The 22,614-nt window shown below is 32.7% G+C and overlaps 4 protein-coding genes and 1 pseudogene across 4 annotated transcripts; 4 read left to right on the top strand and 1 right to left on the bottom strand.

The window, feature by feature from the left end:
* Positions 1-3,576: 3,576 nt before the first annotated feature.
* Positions 3,577-4,713, top strand: LOC107486203 (F-box protein CPR1-like). Its single transcript, XM_016106761.3, has one exon. It carries the CDS (start codon positions 3,577-3,579, stop codon positions 4,711-4,713), a length of 1,137 nt encoding a protein of 378 aa, XP_015962247.1.
* A 4,043-nt stretch (positions 4,714-8,756) lies between these two features.
* LOC110280356 (F-box protein CPR1-like) lies at positions 8,757-10,337 on the top strand. The gene is made up of 2 exons (XM_021141261.2): positions 8,757-9,943; positions 10,189-10,337. The coding sequence occupies exon 1, from the start codon at positions 8,815-8,817 to the stop codon at positions 9,811-9,813; it is 999 nt and encodes a 332-aa protein (XP_020996920.1). The 5' UTR covers positions 8,757-8,814; the 3' UTR covers positions 9,814-9,943; positions 10,189-10,337.
* A 1,871-nt stretch (positions 10,338-12,208) lies between these two features.
* Positions 12,209-14,020, top strand: LOC107486494 (F-box protein CPR1-like). Its single transcript, XM_016107042.3, has 2 exons — positions 12,209-13,441; positions 13,715-14,020. Exons 1-2 carry the CDS (start codon positions 12,269-12,271, stop codon positions 13,850-13,852), a joined length of 1,311 nt encoding a protein of 436 aa, XP_015962528.1. The 5' UTR covers positions 12,209-12,268; the 3' UTR covers positions 13,853-14,020.
* A 1,511-nt stretch (positions 14,021-15,531) lies between these two features.
* On the top strand, positions 15,532-17,781 carry LOC127739701 (F-box protein CPR1-like). Its single transcript, XM_052261048.1, has 2 exons — positions 15,532-17,078; positions 17,397-17,781. Exons 1-2 carry the CDS (start codon positions 15,731-15,733, stop codon positions 17,447-17,449), a joined length of 1,401 nt encoding a protein of 466 aa, XP_052117008.1. The 5' UTR covers positions 15,532-15,730; the 3' UTR covers positions 17,450-17,781.
* A 2,396-nt stretch (positions 17,782-20,177) lies between these two features.
* LOC107486205 (probable LRR receptor-like serine/threonine-protein kinase At3g47570) overlaps positions 20,178-22,614 on the bottom strand; it is a 3,958-nt pseudogene continuing 1,521 nt past the window's right edge.

Below are 22,614 nucleotides of genomic sequence, written 5' to 3'. Positions count from 1 at the left end.
CATTGTGATTAATGAAAAACTAACGAGTAATATACATTATGCATCAGGTTCTAATCAACTGTGACTTTTGTCTGTGGATGGTGAGATTTGAATTTATCACTGTTTAGGGAATCACTAATCACTGTCTTGCTTCCTATTGTCCGGTCTTGTAGAGATGTTTCGAAGTTTAGATTCATGTCTAAAGCTTTGACTTTTACCAATTGAGCTTTTTTGCAGGCCATGAAGTTCACCATGAATGTTTTGAACAACTTGATGTTGCTAAAGATTAGAATCACAAAGGGGTCAAACAGAGAAATGGAATCGGGAGCTAACATACAAGTGAACAACTTAGACATGTGATTTTGTTGTAAATAAAGAGCAGGGTTCTCAAGTTGAGCGGGAAGAAGCTTCAAGAAACTTCAGTTTTATTTTCTTTGGATTAGAATTTTCTTTCTAAAATTGAACGGGATAAAACTCTTACGTCTGAAAAGTGAAAAGGGAGCTTAACATCTTGTTAATCCAATATATCTTTTGGTTTAGTCTGATAGTAACATTCTTAGATGATCTGTTTTGTTCTTCATCTCCTATTCTTTATCTATCTACATTTCTTTTCCTTTTGCTGCATTATCTTTCACTGAACATCCCTCGTGAGGTTACTTTGAGAACACGGAGGCTGGTAAGTTCCCCTAGAGTGTTCAAGAAACTGTAGCTAAAGTTAACGTCATCAGGATCATACTGCATCGTTATATTTATCTGGCAAATCTTTGAAGGAAATTCACGTGCCTTTAATGTCAGTTCCTTAAAGTCCATTAGTTTTAGTTTTTCTAGATTTTTAAGGCGATGCAACCTTTGTAATAGTTCATGCTCGGTACACTTACTTTTGGCATTCCACTCTAATCCCAATTTTCTCTTCCATTAACAATGGAGGACATTGTCACTCCTTCTTCAAGAGTGACAAGTTGGAGGGTATGGAGACTCGGCAAATAATCTTTTCCTGATGTGTCAGGTGGAATGGTTTTACTAGTCACACATAACATCCTTCCAAGATGTCTCAATTTCTTGAGCCTCCATATTCCATGCTGGAGTTTATAATGGGAAGCAAGCTCAACAATTAAAGTCTCTAGATTCGGAAGGGTGCAGATTGGACCAGGATGATCCTCTTTTGGACAGTCTACACCCGATTGAGTCCCGAGTATCTTAAATGGATGCACATACTCATATCCTGGTATATAAGCTTTTGCAAATTTTAAGATTGTGTTATAAATTTTGCACTTCTAAACTATGTTGTGGACACTATAACAATCTTGTATCTCTATTTTTTTCCCGTTTCTCTAGGCGGCTCTATCCATGTATCATAACAAAAAAACTACTTAACTTGTACCTATTTTTCTTTTATTTGATTGTTTAATAGACACCAAAAAAAAAAATTAGTTGTTTAATAGCTAAAGATTAGGTAAAGAATGTTGTAATGTTAGAATAAGCATATCTGCCTGGTATCCTTTTTATAGAATTATTTTTAATTTTATATCATAAAAACTACTCCTATGCTGTTAACTGTTATAAGAAAGATTTAAGTCAATTTTATATTGTTCGATGTAATGGGCATTACTTTTTGGGATTTATAATAGCTTAAGCATCAAGTTATTCAAAATTTAAGATGTTTTATTTTACCAATTATATAGACAAAATATACACTTTCTTTTTAATCTTGTTCATTGTTAACACGATTGTTTTTAAGTATTTACAAGCAAATTATGGCAAATCCAAAAAGAAAAAAAAATTCAGACGCTATATCACACAAAATTAATGCTTAGTTACCTTGTATGCTAAACTACAAAAATTTATTATGAAGAATGTAATAAAGCTTCTTAAGGCAGATTTTTTCCACACAAAATATAGTGGAACAGAAGATAATTTAATAAAATGGAAAATAAAACTAATGTTGTTTAGGATTCAGGAATTGCTTACAATTTATAAAATTATTTGTTGAATTATTTTATTTGACAAATTTATTATAGCATAAATATTTTGATGTTAATTTTTTTGTGGAAGATAAAAGTAGAAAATATTGAATAAATAATTAGAATGTGAGAGTGAAAAATATATTGAATAAAAAAGTTTATTTAGTTTGATATGTAACATGCTTATTGAATTAATTTTATTGAGATCTTTAGTTAAATTCCCTTAACTGTATATTAAATCTAACAAGTAAAATTGTTGTGTAAAGTTAACATTCCTAAATATTATTTTATCATTTGTAGTTGTCAAATTTAACTTTATTATTTTAGACAATTTAATTAAAAATATTTTTTTTATTTGAATAAATCTAAAAATACTTTCTATATTTATTTTTAAAAATTATTCAAAATATAAAATAATTTTTTTATTTTATTTTTGAATTGTTAATGCAAAACAAACTGACCTTTCCCTTCTCTTATAGTCTTTTGTTTCCAAAGCAATTTCAAATAGTATGAGTAAAAGAAAGTGGAAGTAAAAGAAATTTATAATTTTTTTTACCAAAAATATAATTTATTATAATTAATAATTAAATAAAAATATTATGTGCATATTAAATATCAATTATTAAATTTATCACTATATATTTTTGTATAATATATAAGTTGTTTAATTTATTTTTAATATATATTTTATATTTTTACATGTATTTTGTATAAATAGCTAATTTTTATGTATGCATTACATACTTATATTACAATTTATATATTCTTAATCCTAATTTTATTTCTAAAATGGAAGTCTTTTATGCTTGTCATTATTTTGATTTAGAAAAATAAAAATTCAAAGGCTGAATTCTACTAGTAGCACATCTTTCTAGGAAACTTTTTTTTTTAAATTTAATTCTAAAATTTTATTTTCTTATTAATTGTGAGTAATTATGAACTTTACTCTAATTCCAAAACTTCTTATTCTTTTGTTTACTTTGTAATTGTAACAAGATTTTTTCAGTCATGTATAATGTAAAAAGAATATGGTATTTTTGTAAAATTATGATTATGATTTAAAAGCTTTCCAAAAATTAAAATGATATAAACTGTAATTTTCAACCTGCCGTTTTTGTATTTAATTTATAAAGTATTTTCTTTTCTCTAACTAAATAAAACTAGATATTTTTAATAATTAAAATTTTTTTTGAAAAGTTTATTCATGAAATAACTTTTTTTATTTATTTGTTTTAAAAAAATTAAAACAATGAACTATTTTCTTTTTTTTTTTCGAATAGCCAATCCAAAACTGACCCTTCCCTTCCACAGTCTTCTGGTTTCAAGGAAATTTTCAAGTCCCGGGGTTTCGTGAATTACTATATGAATTGCGAAGAGCACAACATTCCAAACAGGGATAATAAGTAGATGGCCATCAATATTAATGGGTGTTTAATTTTTGCCTAATTTAATTTTTATAATAAATTTTAAATTTTAAAAAATAATTTAATTTTATTTTTTTAAATTAAATATTAATTTTTAATTTTTTTTAGTACCACCTTTTAGACATCATAATATTCACCTAATAAGATTATAAGAATATAAGAAGCAGAAGTGGCAGAAGCACACAGTGACCAAACCAAAAGAGCAATCGAGCATGGAGAAGAAGAGCATTCATGACATCCTCCCTCTTGAGTTGATTCGCAGAATCTTTCTGAGAGTGCCGGCCAGCCATCTCTTTCCCCTCAGGTCTGTTTCGAAGCTGTGGTACTCTCTCATTTCCGATCCACACTTTGCTGAATTGCATTTTCACCACTCTCCCGCTTCCACCAATGCACTCTTCTGCATAAAAAACGGCAATGTGGCTTACTTCGTTTATTTAGACGCACTGGTATTTAATGACGGCAATGATGCATCTCACGTAAAAGAGGTGTGTACCCCTTTCAAGACGAAACCACCTTCTCATTTTGAGGTCCTGGGATCCTGTAGAGGCTTTGTTCTCTTACATCGTCACCCTCAATGTTTAGTGGTATGGAACCCACTGACTGGATCCACCAGAAGAATATCTTACTCTGGGATTGATTCTCGTATGTACAACGGCTTTAGGCTTCCCAAAAGTGCCCGTCTGTATGGATTTGGTTATGATGCATCCCGGGATGATTACTTAGTTGTTGTAGCTTGGTGTGAGCGGCGAAGACAAGATCACTTGGATTGCTTGTCCTTGAGAACCAATTCCTGGATTCATCTTGATGCTGCACTCCCCAAACCCTTGCGTGTTTTTAAGGACACGTCTACTGGGTTGTTTTTGAATGGTGCTATTCATTGGGTGCCTTGGCCTATTAAAGATCACAGGGATGCTATTCTTATCTTTGATATGAAGTCAAGGACTTTTTCAACCATGTCTGAGCCGGAACCGGCATTCTCCTATGAGTCCTATCCAGGTATCGTCCTACTAGGGGGATGCCTAGCCTTGTATTATGACTGTCTAGATAGCTGCAGCACTGACATATGGGTGATGAAAGAATATAAAGTGCAATCATCTTGGACTCTCTATCAGATTCCTTGCCTTTTCTTTCTGCCTCTGTACTTATCCAATAATGGTGATATTATTGGAGAAATAATTCTTTCGGATAAAATAGAAAAGAAAAAGTTTCTCATGTCATGGGAGGAGAGCTGCTCCCACGTGTTAAATATCTTTGTTCTGCGCTTAACATCAGTGCAACCTATGCTATGTATAGAGAGAGTCTCTTGCCACTCCCTAGTGACATTAAGGATGAGGATAATAAGAACATGATGAAAAACAGGAAGAGGAAGGAATATAGACCATGCATCAGATTCTAATCAACTGTGACTTTTGTTTATGGATGGTGAGATTTGAATTTATCACTATTTAGGGAATCACTAATCACTGTCTTGCTTCCTATAGTCCCGGTCTTGTGGAGATGTTTAGAAGTTTAGATCTTTTCATGTCTTAAAGCTTAGAATTTTACCAGTTGAGCTTTTTTGCAGGCCATGAAGTTCTCCGTGAATGTTTTGAACAATATGTTGCTAAAGATTAAAATCACAAAGGGGTTAAACAGAGAAAGGGAATCGGGAGCCAACATACAAGTGAACAACTTATGCATGTGATTTTGTTGTAAATAAAGAGTGGGGTTCTCAAAGTTTAGGGGGAAGAAGCTTCAAGACACTTTAGTTTTATTTTCTTTGGATTAGAATTTTCTTTCTATATATGAACGGGAAAAAACTCGAACGTCTGAAAACTGAAAATGGAGCTTAACATGTTGTTAATCCAATATATCTTTTGGTTTAGTCTGATAGTAACATTCTTGGTTGATCTGTTTTTTTCTTCATCTCCTGCTGCTATATATGTTGAAAATTTTCCTTTTACTTTTTATATGTTTTATCTATGTACATTTGTTTTCCTTTTGCTGCGTTATCTTTTGTTGATGTATCGTTAAGTTTGGTTTTTGTTTTCTCAGCACTAACCCCTCTGTTAGATGATTATAAAGGGAAGCATAATTAATTGCCTTTTGTTCTATGCTGTGGTTGGTAGAAATAATTTAATACTTGGTCTATTGACTAAATCAGAATATCACATTTCAATGAGATTTGACATGTGAACACTTTGAAAAATTATCAATTTGTATGTATTCTCGACACACTACAGTATTCTTTCATTGATATTCACTTCAGTTTTTATTATTGAATTACAAGGTGCTAAGAGTGCGCAACCAGGGATTCAATATTGTGTATTTACTATTGTTAAACCAATATTAAAAATAAAAAGTGTAGTCAGTTACCATAGATAAATAATCATTTTATAAATAATTTTTAGTGGATGGCCTATCCTTACAAGATTAGGTACATCCAATGAAATTAGAGTGATAGGCTTTAACTTAATGTCATACTAGTAATTAGTAATAACCAAGGATATCACTAAATTATGGGGTTTCATTACCAGACACTCTTCATCAATTACATAAGAACCGAGCAGAACAAAACAGAGCTTGTTTCATGCATGGATAACAACCATAAGAGCATCAATGACCTTCTCCCTCTGGAGTTGTTCCAAGCAATCTTACTGAGGGGGTGCCAAGTATCTCTTTCCTCTCATGTTCGTTTCTAAGCTATGGCGCTCTCTCATCTCTGATCCAACCTTTGTGGAATTTAATATTCATCGCCCCTTCAAACTTCTTCACCAAGAAATTTGAACTGGTTGGGTCCGTTGACCTACACGCACTCTTTCATGGTGGTGCCACCGTTGGCGCCTCAATAGAAGAATCCTCTCTCCCTTACCCAAGGAAGAAGAATGAGCATTCCCGTTCACTTGTTCTTGGATCATGCAGAGGGTTTGTATTGTTACACCACGATGAAGCATATTATATTATTCTATGGAATCCATTGATCAATCCCGCAAAAAAATATCTTACTATAATGTTGTTAAAGAAAAGAATTATTGGTATAATCAAAATGCGGTTCTTCAAGGCATTTGTTATGATGCATCAAATGATGATTACTTGATACTTATAGTCTTCATGGAAAACTAGCTTCATTGTGATATATCAGTAGCTTAGAAAAGCAGACTGAATTTAGGTCTATTTTAATTTTACTTGCTTTTTTAATTATTAAAATTAGGTGAATCTTATAGAATCTGCTAAGTCACTTCGTGTATAAAGATACTTTTATTTTGTGTTTTAACAAAACAAAAATGTATGCAAAGATAAAGTTGTGTGAAGTTAAATCTGGAAAGAATAAGTAAGGGATTATTTTATTTTGTCTCCTAGAGTATAATATCAAAATAAAAAAAGAGGAAGAGAAGTGATTAGCTATGTATTCTGATTCAATTATCTCGTGTAGTCTAGTTTATATCCAGCCTTATTCTCTAGATTTTAACTGCAAAGTCCCACTCAATTTACAAAAAAATCTCCTCAAAATCATGTGAATAATTTAACACATGTGAATAACTATTTAAATTTAATTTCACATATTATAAAAGAACATTTTAATTTTAATATGGAGAGAGGATTGGTGTATAACAGAGTAATGGAGGTATATGGTATTTCACCAGAGTATGAGAACTGCGCAAGACAAATCAGACCGTCTGATTGGAGGTACTGTAATCGGATAGACCAAATACAGATATTATAAAAAACCCTGGTCTGATTTATGTACTGGCTCCACGTGGCACGCATGCAGCTGGGCTCTGGTTAGCTTCGATGCTTTCAATAATCTTTGGAATGTTACCCGAACATCATCATTTTCAGCCTCACACACAAATTTCTATCTGTTTGCTCCCTAACCCCACAACCATCTCCATCTCCAATTTCAAAAAAATTTTTCTACCCTAAAAACTCTGCTTCACACAAATCAGATCCAATTTGTATTTCTCTCTCTGCAATGAAATTGGATAATCTAATTTCTTCCCACTAAAACAAAAAATTAAATACCGTCACAATAGTGTATATCTCTCAATACTCCATAACTCAACGTAAACTCGCATGTTATCCTTATATAAAAAAAAGTAGCCATTAAAAAACACTAAATTATTTTTTTTTCAAAAAAACCAAATAAAAAATAACTTAAAAAAATCTATATAGCTAATCATTCTTATAAAAGTAGTGCAAATAATAATAATGTCTTAAAAGTTTATCTTGCATTTCATCTTGTCTTTTGTATGTGCATTTGGAGAAGTTATAATTATAATCAATAATTATAATAAAAATTTACATACATACTAAAATTAGTTACTAAATCAATTATTATATTTATACATACGAATTATTTAATTTATTTTTAATATATATTTTACATTTTAATATATACTATTTATGAATAATTAATTTGATAATTAATTTTTTTCACATATAACATAATTATAATTATAATTTATATATGTTTAATTCTAATTTTTCCTCCAAATTTTAATTTTTACTCTAAATTCTAATATTTCTCCGTATTTATATTTTTATATCTTCTCAAATATTTTTACGCTTGTCATTATTTTGATTTAGGAAAAAAAATTCCACTAATAACACACCTTTTCTAGGAACCTGTTTATTAAATTTCTAAAATTTTATTTTTTTTATTATTTATGATGAATTATGAGCTTTACTCTAATTCTAAAACTTCTTTTTCTTTGTTTACTTTGCAATTGTAACAAGATTTTTTTAGTCATGTATAATAGTAAAAAGAATATCGTATTTTTGTAAAATTATGGATATAATTTAAAAGCTTTTCAAAAAATTAAAATGATATAAACTGTATTTTTCAACTTGTCGTTTTTTATAATGTAATTTATAAAGTACTTTCTTTTCTCTAACTAAATAAAATTATATATAGTTAATATTTAAAAATTTTTGTTTATAAGTTTATGAGTGAATACCCCATCCGACCCTGACAATTATCTCGAAAGGACAACGAGACCCTCAAGAAAAAAATACAACCAATCCGGCGCTTGATAATTTTTTTTTGGACTGATTAGCCCCTGTGCCAAAAAAATAACATTAATTTTTTTTTGCACAGGGGCCTCGTTGTACTTTCGAGGTAATTGTCAGGAGCTGGGTTGGATTTTTTTTTGTCAGGGGGCCCGAGTTGGGATTTTTTTGTCAGGGACCTCGTTGTCTTTCGAGGTAATTGTCAGGGGCTGATTTGGATTTTTCTCTAAGTTTATTCATGAAATAACTTTTTTTTATTTGTTTTGTTTTTAAAAAAGATAAAACAAATAACTATTTTCTTCGAATAGCCAATCCAAATACCAAACGAAAATTTTCAAGTCCCAAGGTTTCGTGAATTGCTATATGAATTGGGAAAAGCACAACATTCGAAGCAGGGATAATAAGATTATAAGAAGAAGTTGCAGAAGCACACCCTGAACAAACCAAAAGATCAATCGAACATGAAGAAGAAGAGCATTCATGACATCCTCCCTCTTGAGTTGATTCACAGAATCTTCCTGAGAGTGCCGGCCAAACATCTCGCTCGCCTCAGGTGCGTTTCGAAACTCTGGTACTCTCTCATTTCCGATCCACACTTTGCTGAAATGCATTTTCACCATTCTCCCACTTCCACCAACGCATGCGTCTTCGTAGAAAAAGGCACTGTGGCTTACTTTGTTGACTTAGACGCATTATTTAGTGACAACAATGATGCATTACAAGTAAGAAAGGTGTCTCCCCCTTTCAAGTTGGAATCACCACCTCATTTTGAGGTCCTGGGATCCTGCAGAGGCTTTGTTCTCTTACATCAACACGAAAGATTTCTTGTGGTATGGAACCCACTGACTGGATCCAGCAAATTGATATCCTACTCTCATATTGCTTCTCGTTCTAAGTACAAGGACTGGCTTCCCTTGGGGCACCATCCGTATGGATTTGGTTATGATACTTCAAAGGATGACTACTTAGCTGTTGTACCGTGGCAGGATAAGCATGGCCAAGATCACTTTGATTGCTTTTCCTTGAGAACCAATTCATGGATTGATTTTAATGCTGCGCTCCCCAAACCCTTGGGTTTTAGTGACTGGGATTCATCTGGGTTGTTTTTTAATGGCGCTATTCATTGGGTGCCTTCCATTTTTAACGATTACAGGGATGCTATTCTTATCTTTGATCTCAAGAAAAGGACTTTTTCAATGATATCTGTCCTAGAGCAACTGGGAACGAGTTCAAGGATCTATTTAGGTCTTGCCCTATTAGGAGGCTGCCTAGCCTTCTATAATCGCGGATTTAATAGAGTTAAAACTGAGATATGGGTGATGAAAGAATATAAAGTGCACTCATCTTGGACTCTCTATCAGATTCCTATCTTTGACTTTTGGCCTCTGTACTTATCCAGTGCTATGGATCTTATTGGAAATCGTTATAATTCGGAGTTCTTCATATACAATCTCAGATAAGAGAGGCTCCAACATTTTAAATATCCATGTTTTCCGGGTGCCGTTCTTGAAGCAGATGCTGTGTATACAGAGAGTCTCTTGCTGCTCCCTAGTGACATTAAGGATAAAGATGAGAAGGAGGAGGAAAAGGGTATGTAACTATTTTCCTATGCTTTGCACCAACTTATTCCCGTGATTAATGAGAATGTAATGTGTGATATGCATTATGCATCAAGTTGTAACCAATCGTGACTTTCGTATATGGATGATGAAATTTGAATGTCAATTGCTTATGGAATCATTAAATCACTGTGTTGCTTCTTATAGACAGGTCTTGTGGTGAGATTTCCAAAGTTTAGATCTTTTTTTACTGATACCAGTTGAACTTTTGTTCAGGCCATCAATTTCTCCACGAATTTTTTCAACAACTTGATGTTGCTAAAGGTTAGCATCAAGGAGGATTCAAACAAAGAAAGAATACAAGTGAACAGCTTGACACGTTGAGAAAACCATTTGAAAATTGCAGATTAAGTTTAGTCTCTTTTTAAATCCAATATATCTTTTGAATAAAATCTGATAGTAATATTTCTTAGTTGGTTATGCAGAACTTTAGATGTTTTATTTTGCTGGTTACATAATATACCTTTAGCATGGTTGTTTTTAGAAGTTAACTAGCAAGTGACGGTAAACCCAGAAAAAAAAACATTTAGAGTAGATGAGAATTGTTCTATTTTGAGTATATATCAAACCAGTAATCAACGGTATTGGTGGCAGAGGGGCTTACTTGAACATGTTTTAAAAGGATAAGTACTCCTATAAATAGGGATGCAAGGTGGTGGAGTCCAGTGAATTTGTCAAATGAATCTCTTGTAAAATTCCAGTTTGAGTCTTTACGAGCAATGTATGCTAAATTTATTAATCTTGTATCTAATTTATCTATTGCTATAGATAAATATACATTTTATAAATAATATATAGCCTGTACATGGGTTTTACACATGGCGATGAAGTTACATAACAAACACTGCTTATGCTTATGACTTGATGTTGATGATGACAAAATGGTATAGGAATCAATTATGTTGAAAATCTACTCAGATTGAATATAACTAGATTCTATGAATTATTCATTGACCACCCGTTAGAGTTGGCTGGATGAAATGTAAAAAGAAGAGAAGTCTAGAAATTCTATGCTTTTCAGATTGTTTAGATTGTGCCAACCTTGCAATGAACGTCCACAAATCCGCAACTCGGAGAATCTTCCATCCTCAAATGGGAACGTTTTCGTTTCATTAATAGCTACCATTTGGAGGATTTGAAAATTCGGCATACAAAAAGATAATACAATAAAAATATTATATGCACACAAAAGATTATTATATTATGTGAAGATTAAAATTAATTATCAAAATTAATCACTAATATAAAATATGTTAGAATAAATATTAAAAATAAATTAAACAATATATGTATTTGTACACAAATATTTGGTGATTGATTTTGATTATTAATTTTAATGTACAAATAATTTTTTTATATGTATAAATATATAAATTATTTAACTTATTTTTAATGGATATTTTAGAAAAAAATTCTTCCAAATTTTAATTTCTATCCACATTTTATTTTCTTAGTCAGTCAAAATTATTTACACTCATCATTATTTTAATTTTAGAAAATAAAATAGCAATGCTGAATTTTTTTTAGTAGTACATCTTTTATGGATTTTTTTTATTTGATTTTAATTCTAAAATTTATTTTCTATTAGACTAAAATATTATTTTAATTTCTAACATTTAGACTAAGTTTTAATTTCATCTTTAAAAATTGAAATGTCTTATTTTTATTCCAATGTTTTATTTTGTTTTATTTTGATCATCGGGTCAAAATTAAAATTTTATGTCTTAAAAACATTTTATTACATTAAAATTTTTTAATTTTACAAAAATAAAATATAAATTTTTACTTTAATTAAATCTATTATTTTCATTTGGACAAATAAATTGTTAAAAATATAACAAAAAGATTTATATATCTCATTTTTATAAAATTTAAAGATTTTGATTTAATAAAAAAAGTTTAAAGATAAAAATATTCAATGCAAAATTATTTACGGACCTATTTGAATATATAGTTATAGACTCTTTAACTTGATGAAATAAATAAAAAAATATAAATAAATAATAAAAATATTAAATAATATAAATAATAGATATATTAAATATTCAATTTATTAGATGTATAATAATTATTTTAATAAAAATATATTTTTATTTTATTGGGTCAATTTTAAAATCCGTTCGGAGACATTCCCAAAAACGATTGTCTGACCATCAAAGCCCGATAACTTTTTCTAAACAAATAAGTATTTTCTTTTGGAATAGCCAATCCAAAACTGACCCTAATAAAAGCACAACCTTCAATCCAAATAAGAAGAGGCTGAAGTACACAGAACAAAGCAAAAGAGCAATCGATTATGGGGGAGAAGATGAAGCAGGAGCAGAAGAGTATTCACGACATCCTCCCTGTTGAGTTGATTCACATAATCTTACTGAGAGTGCCGGCCAAACATCTGGCTTCCCTCAGGTGCGTTTCGAAGCTCTGGTACTCTCTCATTTCCGATCCACACTTTGCGGAACTGCATTTTCACCACTCTCCCGCTTCCTCCAACGCACTCATCTTCATACCAAAAGGCAGTGTGGCATGCTTAGTTTACTTAGACGCACTATTTAGTGACGACAATGATGCATCATCACAAGTAAAAGAGGTGTGTCTCCCTCTCAAAAAGGAACCACCTTCTCATCTTGCGGTCCTGGGATCCTGCAGAGGCTTTGTTCCCTTACATGGACACCCTGAATTTTTAGTGCTATGGAACCCACTGACTGGATCCAGCAGAAGAATATCTTACTCTGATATTGATTCTCGTAGTGAGTACAATGGCTTTAGGCTTCCCTACAGTCCCCAACTGTATGGATTTGGTTATGATGCATCCCGGGATGATTACTTAGTTGTTGTAGCTTGGAGCCAGTGGGAAAGGCAAGATCACTTCGATTGCTTGTCCTTGAGAACCAATTCCTGGATTTATCTTGATACTGCACTCCCCAAACCCTTGCGTATTTTTGCTCACCAGCCTTGTGGGTTGTTCTTGAATGGTGCTATTCATTGGCTGGTTTTCCCTGTTAAAGCTTACAGTGTTGCTATCTTTATCTTTGATCTGAAGGAAAGGGCTTTTTCAACCATATATGCGCCGGAACAACTTCCATGCTCTTGTAGTTATCCAAATCTCGCCCTACTGGGAGGCTGCCTAGCCTTGTATTATCACAATGATGATAGCTATAGCACTGACATATGGGTGATGAAAGAATATAAAGTGCACTCATCTTGGACTCTCTATCAGATTCCTTGCCTTTACTTTCGGCCTCTGTGCTTATCCAATAATGGTGATATTATTGGAGAACAATTTCTTTGGGATAAAGTAGAAAAGAGAAGGTTTCTCATATATAATGTGGGAGAGCTGCTCCCACGTGTTAAATATAGTTGTTCTGTGTATAACATCAGTTCAACCATGCTATGTATACAGAGAGTCTCTTGCCACTCCCTAGTGACATTAAGGATAAGGATAACAAGAAGTAGAAGAGGAAGGAAAACGGTATGTAACTATTCTCCTATGCTTTGTCCCAAGCTATTCCTGTTAGTTATTACATTCTGATGAATGAACAAGTAATGAGTAATATGCGTTATGCATCAAGTTCCAATCAACTGTGACTTTTGTCTATGGATGATGAAATTTGAATTTATCAATGCTTAGGGAATCATTAATCACTGTCTTGCTTCCTATAGACCGATCTTGTGGAGAGGTTTCCAAGTTTAGATCGTTTTCATGTCTAAAGCTTTGACTCTTACCAGTTGAGCTTTTTTGTAGGCCATCAAGTTTACCAAGAATGTTTTGAACAACTTGATGTCGCTAAAAGTTAGCATCACAAAGGATTCAAACAAAGAAAGAGAATTAGGAGCTAACATACAAGTGAATAGCTCGACACATGGGGAGAAGAACATTTGAAAAGTGTAAATGAAGTTTAGTCTCCTTTTAAAATCCAATATATCTTTTGCACGAAATCTGGTAGTAATATTTCTTAGTTGGTTATACACAACTTCAAATTTTTATTTTGCTGATTACATAATATACTTTTCTGTTAATCTTACCTTTAGCCTGGTTGTTTTTAGAAGTCCACTAGCAAATGCGGCAAACCCAGAAACAAAGTATATGAGAATTGTTTTGCTATAAAGATGAAGTACTTTTTTTTTCATTTATTCTTTTTGATGTCTTATGTTAATTAAACTTCAATTTTTATCATGTCAAAATCTTGTGAACTTAATCCAAAAAATTTTAAATGTAGATTCTTTTTGGGATATTACTTTTATTCTGCAGACTTAAGAAGGAAGGTTTGTCATTTGTGGAGTCCAATGAATTTGTCTTTGTTTTATTGAGCACTGTGTGCTTATTTTATTAATCTTGTATCTAATTTTAATACATAGAGAATAGCGTTTGGGGAGAACAACATGCACTTAGATTACTTTTATATAAATATACTTTTCTCATTGATGACTACTTTCAGTTAATGATTAGGTTTAGCAGCATGCACAAGTGCCCCCTAAATAGTTTTTACCTTTTAGCTGATGTGTATCCTTATAATATTAGGTACATCCCAATGAAATTAGAGACATCAGCTTTAACTTAATGTTATGCGGTTTCAAAACAGTTTAAACAAAATTCATCGATCCCAGTTCATTGTACTTGACAATAGAGTTACATAACGAACGCTGCTTTCACAGCCTCGTGATTTCTTTATTTTTTTTCTTTTGGTACATAAAGGGGTATTAATCTGGACTGAAGCCTCGTGATTTCTATCGTGTCCTTTTCATTATGTAGTAAGAACACAAATCAGTCCTGCATGCTGTGAAGCAAAACTTATTGTTTTGGTTTGAACTACAAAGAAAGGTCACATTGTTGTTAAACTCATGAGAAGCCACCTTTACCCACCCAAACGACATAATCGAGTTACTTGTGCCAAGCCTTGAAACAACACACACCATAATACTATATAGACTGCATAACCCTCGTGACATTTCAAACTTCTTAGTTCTAGCATTATGATCATGATCATTGTTAATAATCAAAGCGGACACAATAAATGGGGATGCTTATATTGTGTTTCAGTCAAAAATCAACTTAACAAAACCGATTAATATCTAAACAAATTTTACTAGGTAGACAATGGAGATTGTGAACAATATGTACAATAAGTTATATCCTAAGTCTACTAAACATGAATAAACCAAAAAATTTTGCTAGATAGACAATATAATCAATAGACTACATCCCAACTCCACTAAACATGAATAAACATAAAAATTTTGTTAGATAGATAATAACTTTTGTAAATAATATGAATAATAGATTCTAGAATTGATCCAATAAAATAAAATAACACTTCAATCTCAAAATATTTCAATCTCAAAATATTTACTAAACCTTAACATTAGAATAACCATCTGTATACTTAAGTTATATTTATTTGAAGGAAAAATACAAAAAAAAAGAAAATAAAAAATGATTATTTTTTATTATTCATTTATTTCATTGAAGAGAAAAATTAAAAAAATAATTGGTGGACCACTAATTTTTTTTTTCTCTCCAACATTAAAAAAATATGAAAACCATAATAGTAAATACCTAACCCTAATCTCTCAATCTTTCTCACTTTTACGGTTAACAATTTACAGCCTCACCTCCATCTCCATTCACCTCTCCCAATCTCTCATTTACTGCTGTTTCTGCGTCGCATCACTGAGTAATTGGTGTCGCTGCTGCTCCGTGTTGCACTGTTGCTATTGTCGCTGATCAGTGGTCACTGCTGCTCTCTAGTCTCTTCCAAGCATGGATAAGAAGGAGGAGCAGAAAGAGCAATCGAGCATGGAGGAGAAGAAGAATCAGAATGACAAGAGCAAGAGCATTCACGATATCCTCCCTCTTGACCTGATTCAGAGAATCTTACTGAGGGTTCGGGTTAAACATCTCGGTCGCCTCAAGTGCGTTTCGAAACTTTGGCACTCTCTAATTTCCGATCCTGACTTTGCGGAATTGCATTTTCACCGCTCTCCCGCATCAACCAACGCATGCATCTCCATAGGAAAACGTCCGAAGGCTTACTCTGTTTACTTAGATGCACTATTTAGTGACGGCAATGATACATTACAAGTAAGAGAGGTGTCTCCCCCTTTCGACATGACACGATCTGCAGATGTTAAGGTCCTTGGATCCTGCAGAGGCTTCGTTCTCTTTGATCGACACCCATGTCTTCTTGTGGTATGGAATCCACTGACTGGATCCAAAAAATTAATATCTTACTCTCATATTCTTTCTCGTTGTAAGCACCAGGACTTTAGTCGTCCCTCCAAATTCCATCTCTATGGATTTGGTTATGATGCATCACAGGATGATTACTTAGTTGTTGTAGCTTGGCAGGATATGGATGACCATGATCACTTTGACGGCTTTTCCTTGAGAACCAATTCATGGATTGATTTTGATGCTGCACTCCCCAATCCCTTGTTTGGTTTTGACCGCAATTCTTTTGGGTTGTTCTTGAATGACGCTATTCATTGGGCGCAATTCTCTCCTAAAGTTTACAAGGATGCTATTCTTATCTTTGATCTGAAGGAAAGGACTTTCTCGAGGATATCTGCCCCGGAACAACTAGTAATGTTTTCACGCGGTTATTCAGGTCTAGCCCTACTAGGAGGCTGTCTAGCCTTGTATTATCGCGATTTTAATAGCTGTAGCACTCACATATGGGTGATGAAAGAATATAAAGTGCACTCATCTTGGACTCTCTATCAGGTTCCTTGCAAAGTCTTTCAGCCATTGTGCTTTTCCAGTAATGGTGATATTATTGGAAGAGATTATACTAAAAGAGGGGGCTTAGCCTTTTATTATCACAATCGTGATAGCTGGAACACTGACCTATGGGTGATGCAAGAATATAAAGTGCATTCATCTTGGACTCTCTATCAAATTCCTTGCAAAGTCGAAAATGGTGATATTATTGGAAGAGGTTATAATTTTCTCTACATGTATAATCTCATAGGAGAGGAACGTTTTAAAAATCCTTGGTTATGGGTTGACCTCTTTGCATCCGATGCTCTGTATACAGAGAGTCTCTTGCCACTCCCTAGTGACATTAAGGATGAGGATAATAACAATAATAATAAGAAGAAGGAAAAAGGTATGTAACTATTCTCCTATGCTTTGCACCAAGCCATTCATGTTAGTTTTCATTGCATTGTTGATTAATGAAAAAGTAATGAGTAATATGCATTATGCATCAATTTCCAATCAAAGGTCACTTTTGTCTATGGATGGTGAATTCGAATTTATCAATGCCTAGGGAATCGTTAATCACTAGGGAATCATTAATCACGGTCTTACTTCCTATAGTCCCTATAGTCCGGTCTTGTAGTCAGTTTCAAAGTTTAGATCTTTTTCTTGTCTAAAGCTTTGGGTTTTATCTGTTGAGATTTTTTTTGTTTATATTATTTTGCAGTCCATCAAGTTCACCATGAATGTTTTGAACAACTTGATGTTGCTAAAGGTTAGCATCACGAAGGATCCAAACAAAGAAAGAGAATTAGGAGCCAAACACAAGTGAGCAGCTTGACACACCGAGAAGAACATTGGAAAAGTGCAAATGAAGTTGTCTCTTTTTGGTTAAATCTAATATATCTTTTGAATCATATCTAATAGTAATATTTTTTAGTTGGTTATGCAAAACTTTAGATGTTTTATTTTGCAGATTACATGATGTACTTTTTTTTTTATCATGTCCAAACCTTATGAACCCAATCCTAGAAGTTTTAATTGTAGATTCTTTTGAATAAGTTTCTCCTGCAGACTTCAGATGCAAGGTGTGGAATCCAGTGAATTTGTTAAATGAGTCTTTTAAAATTCTTGTTTGTCTCTGTTATCGAGCAATGTGTGCTTATTTTATTAATCTTGTATCTAATTTAGTTTTAAATTATTGGGAGTAAAATACATAGTGAATAGCTTTTAAAGAGAAGGAGAATTAGTATCAGAAATCTTGTGTCAACTTTATTGTGCTGAACTGCCAATTACTATAGATAAATATACATTTTATAAAAAATTTCTAGCGGATGGCCTAACCTTATAAGATTAGGTACATTCATAACTAGAATCTCGATTTAACTCTTAAAATCTTTTCATATTTAAGAATCAGTACGGGTTGGATTAGTTTGAGTTTAAGGTGAAATTAGAACCGAACTAATTAAATTGTAATTAGTTTGGTTTGGTTCGAATTTATATTTTCTTTTTGTGCGTACTCGAACCAAATCAAACCAATTAAAAATGGATTAATTCGATTCAGATAATTGGATACCCGATAAAATAAAAATTCATAAAAAAAACGAAATTTTTATTTTAAAAATTCTGTAAGAACAATAAACATATAATATTAATAGAAATAATCCAAACATGTTAAACACCAAATACATTAAAAACTAAACACATTAAAATCCAAAGACAATAAAATCTAAACATATTAAAAGACATATATATATATTTTAAACTTTTATTTTTTATTTAATTAATATACGGTCGAGAATCATTGTTTGATTCGGATTGGACCCGATTATCCATTGATTTCAAAATCAATTTAATTAGTTCAGTTTGGATTCGAACGTATAATCGAGTATCCACAATCCGTACTCACCTCTACCAATATTACGATTTTAAATGAGTCAATTGATTTTATGAAGTTTTTATTAGATACGAGGATTTTAAGATTTCAATCTTGTTAAAAATTTAAGTTTTACAAACTTAATTAACTTTTTCGATTTCACACACATCCAATGAAATTAGAGTCATAAGCTTTAACTTAATGTCATACTAGTAATTAGTAGCAACTAGGGGAGTTTGCGATGCAGTTTGGTTCGATTTTAAGGAAAAAAGTCATCTAATCCAAACGCTTAATTTATGTGCGGTGCGGTTTGGATTAGATGAATTTTTTTCGAAATCCGATCCGATCTGATTACAAGCGGTTTGGATCGGTTTGGATTTACGATTTTTTAAATAAAAAAATTAAATACATATAATAAGTCTTAACATCAAATTTTAAATAACCAACAATGACATAACAAGTCTTAACAATATTTTAAAAAGCCAACGATAACATAACAATAAAAATAAAATTATAAGTTAGTTAAAATAAATAAATAAATAATATTTTCAACATAAAATATTTATTAAATAATAAAAATACATGAATAATAGAAAAATGTATAACAAATTGAACATGTTATAAGTATAATTGTAAATACAGTGACGGATCCGAGGTAAGTATCAAAGTAGTCCCTGAAGTTACCCTCGAGGCTCAAAGTAATCCTTGAACTTAAAAATTTGTCGAGATCGTCCCTGAAGTTGATCTCTGGTACTCATAGTGGTCCTTCCGATGAATTTCGTCCAGCTGGCACAACCGAAAAGCTGACCTGGCGTCGTGGTGACACGTTAGCAGCGCAACGGCTAGCTGACGTGGCTTAGTAAACATTTTGGACTCAATTTAGTCCCTAATTTTAGGTTAAAAACCCTAACCCCCAATCAACTCTCTTCTCCTTTCTTCTCCATCGCACAAATAACCAGTCACTGCATTAATATGGTAAGCCTGTGCTTCTGTATTATTGTTGCCATTTTTAGGCATGTAAGTTAAGCTTTTATTTGTGCCACCATATGCAATCTTTTGGGGTGACTAATACCTTCTGTTCTAGTTATCTCTTTTAGAGCCCCCCTGTTTTTACTGTTTTGGTTTTTGTGCCTCTCTAGATTATTACTTTTGATAACTATGGTGTCTCAGGTCATTGTAATCATCGACATGTGCATTATAGAGTAAGGCAAGTTGAGATATTATGATACTTCTATTGATCAATATTGAACTACTATTACTTTAAATTTTGTAGATATGCATGATGCTGATTGTTTATTTTTAATTTTTATACTTTGGCATCACTTTTTTTGTTTATTTTTTTGATTACTTGAGTTTGTCAAATGTCAACAGTGCTCAACATCGCAGATTTGTTTTTCTTAGTTTACAGAAATTGGTATTGAAGTGACACAATGAATGTTTCTTACAACTGATATATTATCAATTAGCAAATGGCCATGATCATCCTTTATATTCTTTAATCTTTATATATCAATCCTGAATCACCCATAGCTTAATAACTGTAAATGTTCTGTAGTTATATTTGCTGACTCTCTTTTGATAATGTTTATTGCAGCATCTTATGTTCCTAATGTAGAAAAATATAGACTCTACTGAGGCCAAAATTCAAAAGCAAAGAAAGGGAATGTACTAAACATTTAAACATATTACAAAGTGGTTCATTTTCTACAAAACCGAACGACATCCTTGTCATTAGCTTTAAGAAACTTGGCCTTAACTTTGTTCAGTGATGCAGTAATATCATCCATGTTCATTCGTTCTTCAGGTAAATCCTCACAACAATTCAAGGCCAGTTTCAAGATAGATGATGTAGATGCTATTATGTCATCAACATGGTGGTGACCTTCATCTTGTAACAAGTTGGAATCCACAACTCGATCAATTGCACGTGACAATGATTCACTAATCCAACCTTTCATGCTTAATCCTGCAACAAACAAGTCATCTGTTGGCTTCTTTCTTGTGAATGTTTCCATCAGCATTATCCCAAAACTGTATACATCTCCCTTTGTAGAGATAATCCCTTTGGATCCAAACTCTGCAACTCAAATTACCCTCGTTATTTTAAATAAAATATTTGTTTATAGAACAAGTATATGTGACACACAAGCCACTAAAATTGGAAACAAAATGTTTAGATACCACCACCGCAACAGAAAGTGAATTTCTGAACTAATGAAAATTACTACAGAAAAAGTTAAAGAAGCATTGTAGTTCAACTTTGATTACAAATTATTACTAAAAGGTCAGTGAATGATTTATGATCTTCAATTGTATATGCATACTAATCAAGCATATGGTTATAATCAAATGACCAAAGTTAAAAGGGAAATTATAATCTGGTGTAGCATCACTTACCCGGTGCAATGTAGCCAACTGTAGCCATGATCTTGGTATATTCTTTGGATTGTCTCTCGCCAAGCAATTTGGCAATGCCAAAGTCGCTGACATGGCCAACCATGTCTTCATCTAATCAGACATTACAAGGTTTGACATCACAATGAACCACTATAGGTGAAGATCCATGATGCAGATACTCCAATGCAGATGCCACATCTATCATTATATTTAGCCTTTGCAAGAAGTCCAAACAATGGTTATGAGAATACAACCATCTCTCAAGGCTCCCATTAGGCATGAACTCCATCACTAAAAGCTTGTAATCTATACTTGAACAACAACCTATGATCTTCATGAGATTTCGATGGTGCAGATTGCGCATTGCTAGCATTCTACACTAAAGCTCTTTGATCCTAATTCCAAATCCAAGTTAAACACTTTGACAGCAACCACCATCCCATTTGAAAGTCAATCTTTGAACACAGCCAAAACTGCCCCTACCAAGCAAATTACTCTCATCAAATCCATTAGTTGCCTGTGATAGTTCTTAGTACGAAATCATTCTGACTGCTTGTAATGCTCATAATGTTCCTTCATTAGTATCACCACCATTCTTTCTTCAACGCCTGACGAGAAAAAACACACAGAAAACAACCAGAATGATTGAAACCATTATAGGCAATATGCATTTGATGAAGAATATGTTTGCATTTGACCCTTTCTTCTTTACTTTACTGCATGTTGGGACTTGTAATCTGACATTTCCACAAAGTGCTTTATTAAACATGAAAGATTGAGCAGTGAAATTTTTGAAAGGTCCACCACTCGGAATCTCTCCTTCCAAACTATTATGAGAAAGATTGATGAATTCAAGATAATGAAGTAACTCCAGTGATCTTGGAATCAAGCCAAACAAGTTGTTTTGAGATAAGTCCAAATCTGTCAAACTTATCAAACTGCCAAGTGAATCAGGAATACCCCCTACCAATTTATTTTGTGATAAGTTGAGAATTTGCAAATTTTACAATCCAGAAATGGCCCCAGGAATGCTTCCTGAGATCATATTCTTTGATAGATCCAAGAAAGTCACAGCCTTTAAGTTTCCAATTTTAATTGGAAGAGACAGAGTTAAAGCATTGTCAGACAAGTTCACCTCAAGAATGTCTCTGAGGCTCCAAAGAGAAGAAGGCACCTTACTGAGTTTGTTGGAGTTCAAGTAAAGTTTTCTTAGAGAAGTAAGATTACCAAAGCAAGTTGGAACCTCTCCAGAAATTAGCTTGTTCTCAGTTATGTGCAACTCACTCAGCTACTTGATTTTGCAGATTTTGCTGATGATGGTTCCCTGTAGACGGTTGTTGCCAAGACTCAAATATTGAAGAGAGTGCTATGGAGAAGAAAGGAAAAGAGAGTCAATTGGGGTTAGGGTTTTTAACCTAAAATTAGGGACCAAATTGAGTCCAAAATGTTTACTGTGCCACGTCAGCTAGCCGTTGACGACGCCAGGTCAGCTTTCCAATTGCGCCAGCTGGACGAAATTTACCGGAAGGACCACTATGAGTACCAGAGATCAACTTCAGGGACGATCTCGACAAATTTTTAAGTTCAGGGATTACTTTGAGTCTCGAGGGTAACTACAGGGACTACTTTGATACTTACGTCGACGGACCCAGAAAATTTTAGGAGTGAGGGC

This window comes from Arachis duranensis, chromosome 4 (genome assembly GCF_000817695.3).
Source record: "Arachis duranensis cultivar V14167 chromosome 4, aradu.V14167.gnm2.J7QH, whole genome shotgun sequence".
NCBI lineage: Eukaryota > Viridiplantae > Streptophyta > Magnoliopsida > Fabales > Fabaceae > Arachis > Arachis duranensis.
The sequence above is the reverse complement of the archived record's forward strand: the minus strand, read 5'-3'. Positions and strand labels throughout refer to the sequence as shown.

What these genes read in the sequence shown, in the direction of transcription:
- LOC107486203 (XM_016106761.3), top strand. Translation starts at nt 3,577, where the DNA reads ATGGAGAAGAAGAGCATTCATGACATCCTCCCTCTTGAGTTGATTCGC.
- LOC110280356 (XM_021141261.2), top strand. Translation starts at nt 8,815, where the DNA reads ATGAAGAAGAAGAGCATTCATGACATCCTCCCTCTTGAGTTGATTCAC.
- LOC107486494 (XM_016107042.3), top strand. Translation starts at nt 12,269, where the DNA reads ATGGGGGAGAAGATGAAGCAGGAGCAGAAGAGTATTCACGACATCCTC. An exon ending in GTAGAAGAGGAAGGAAAACG is followed by an intron (nt 13,442 to 13,714) that starts GTATGTAACTAT and finishes GCTTTTTTGTAG; the next exon opens with GCCATCAAGTTTACCAAGAA.
- LOC127739701 (XM_052261048.1), top strand. Translation starts at nt 15,731, where the DNA reads ATGGATAAGAAGGAGGAGCAGAAAGAGCAATCGAGCATGGAGGAGAAG. An exon ending in TAATAAGAAGAAGGAAAAAG is followed by an intron (nt 17,079 to 17,396) that starts GTATGTAACTAT and finishes ATTATTTTGCAG; the next exon opens with TCCATCAAGTTCACCATGAA.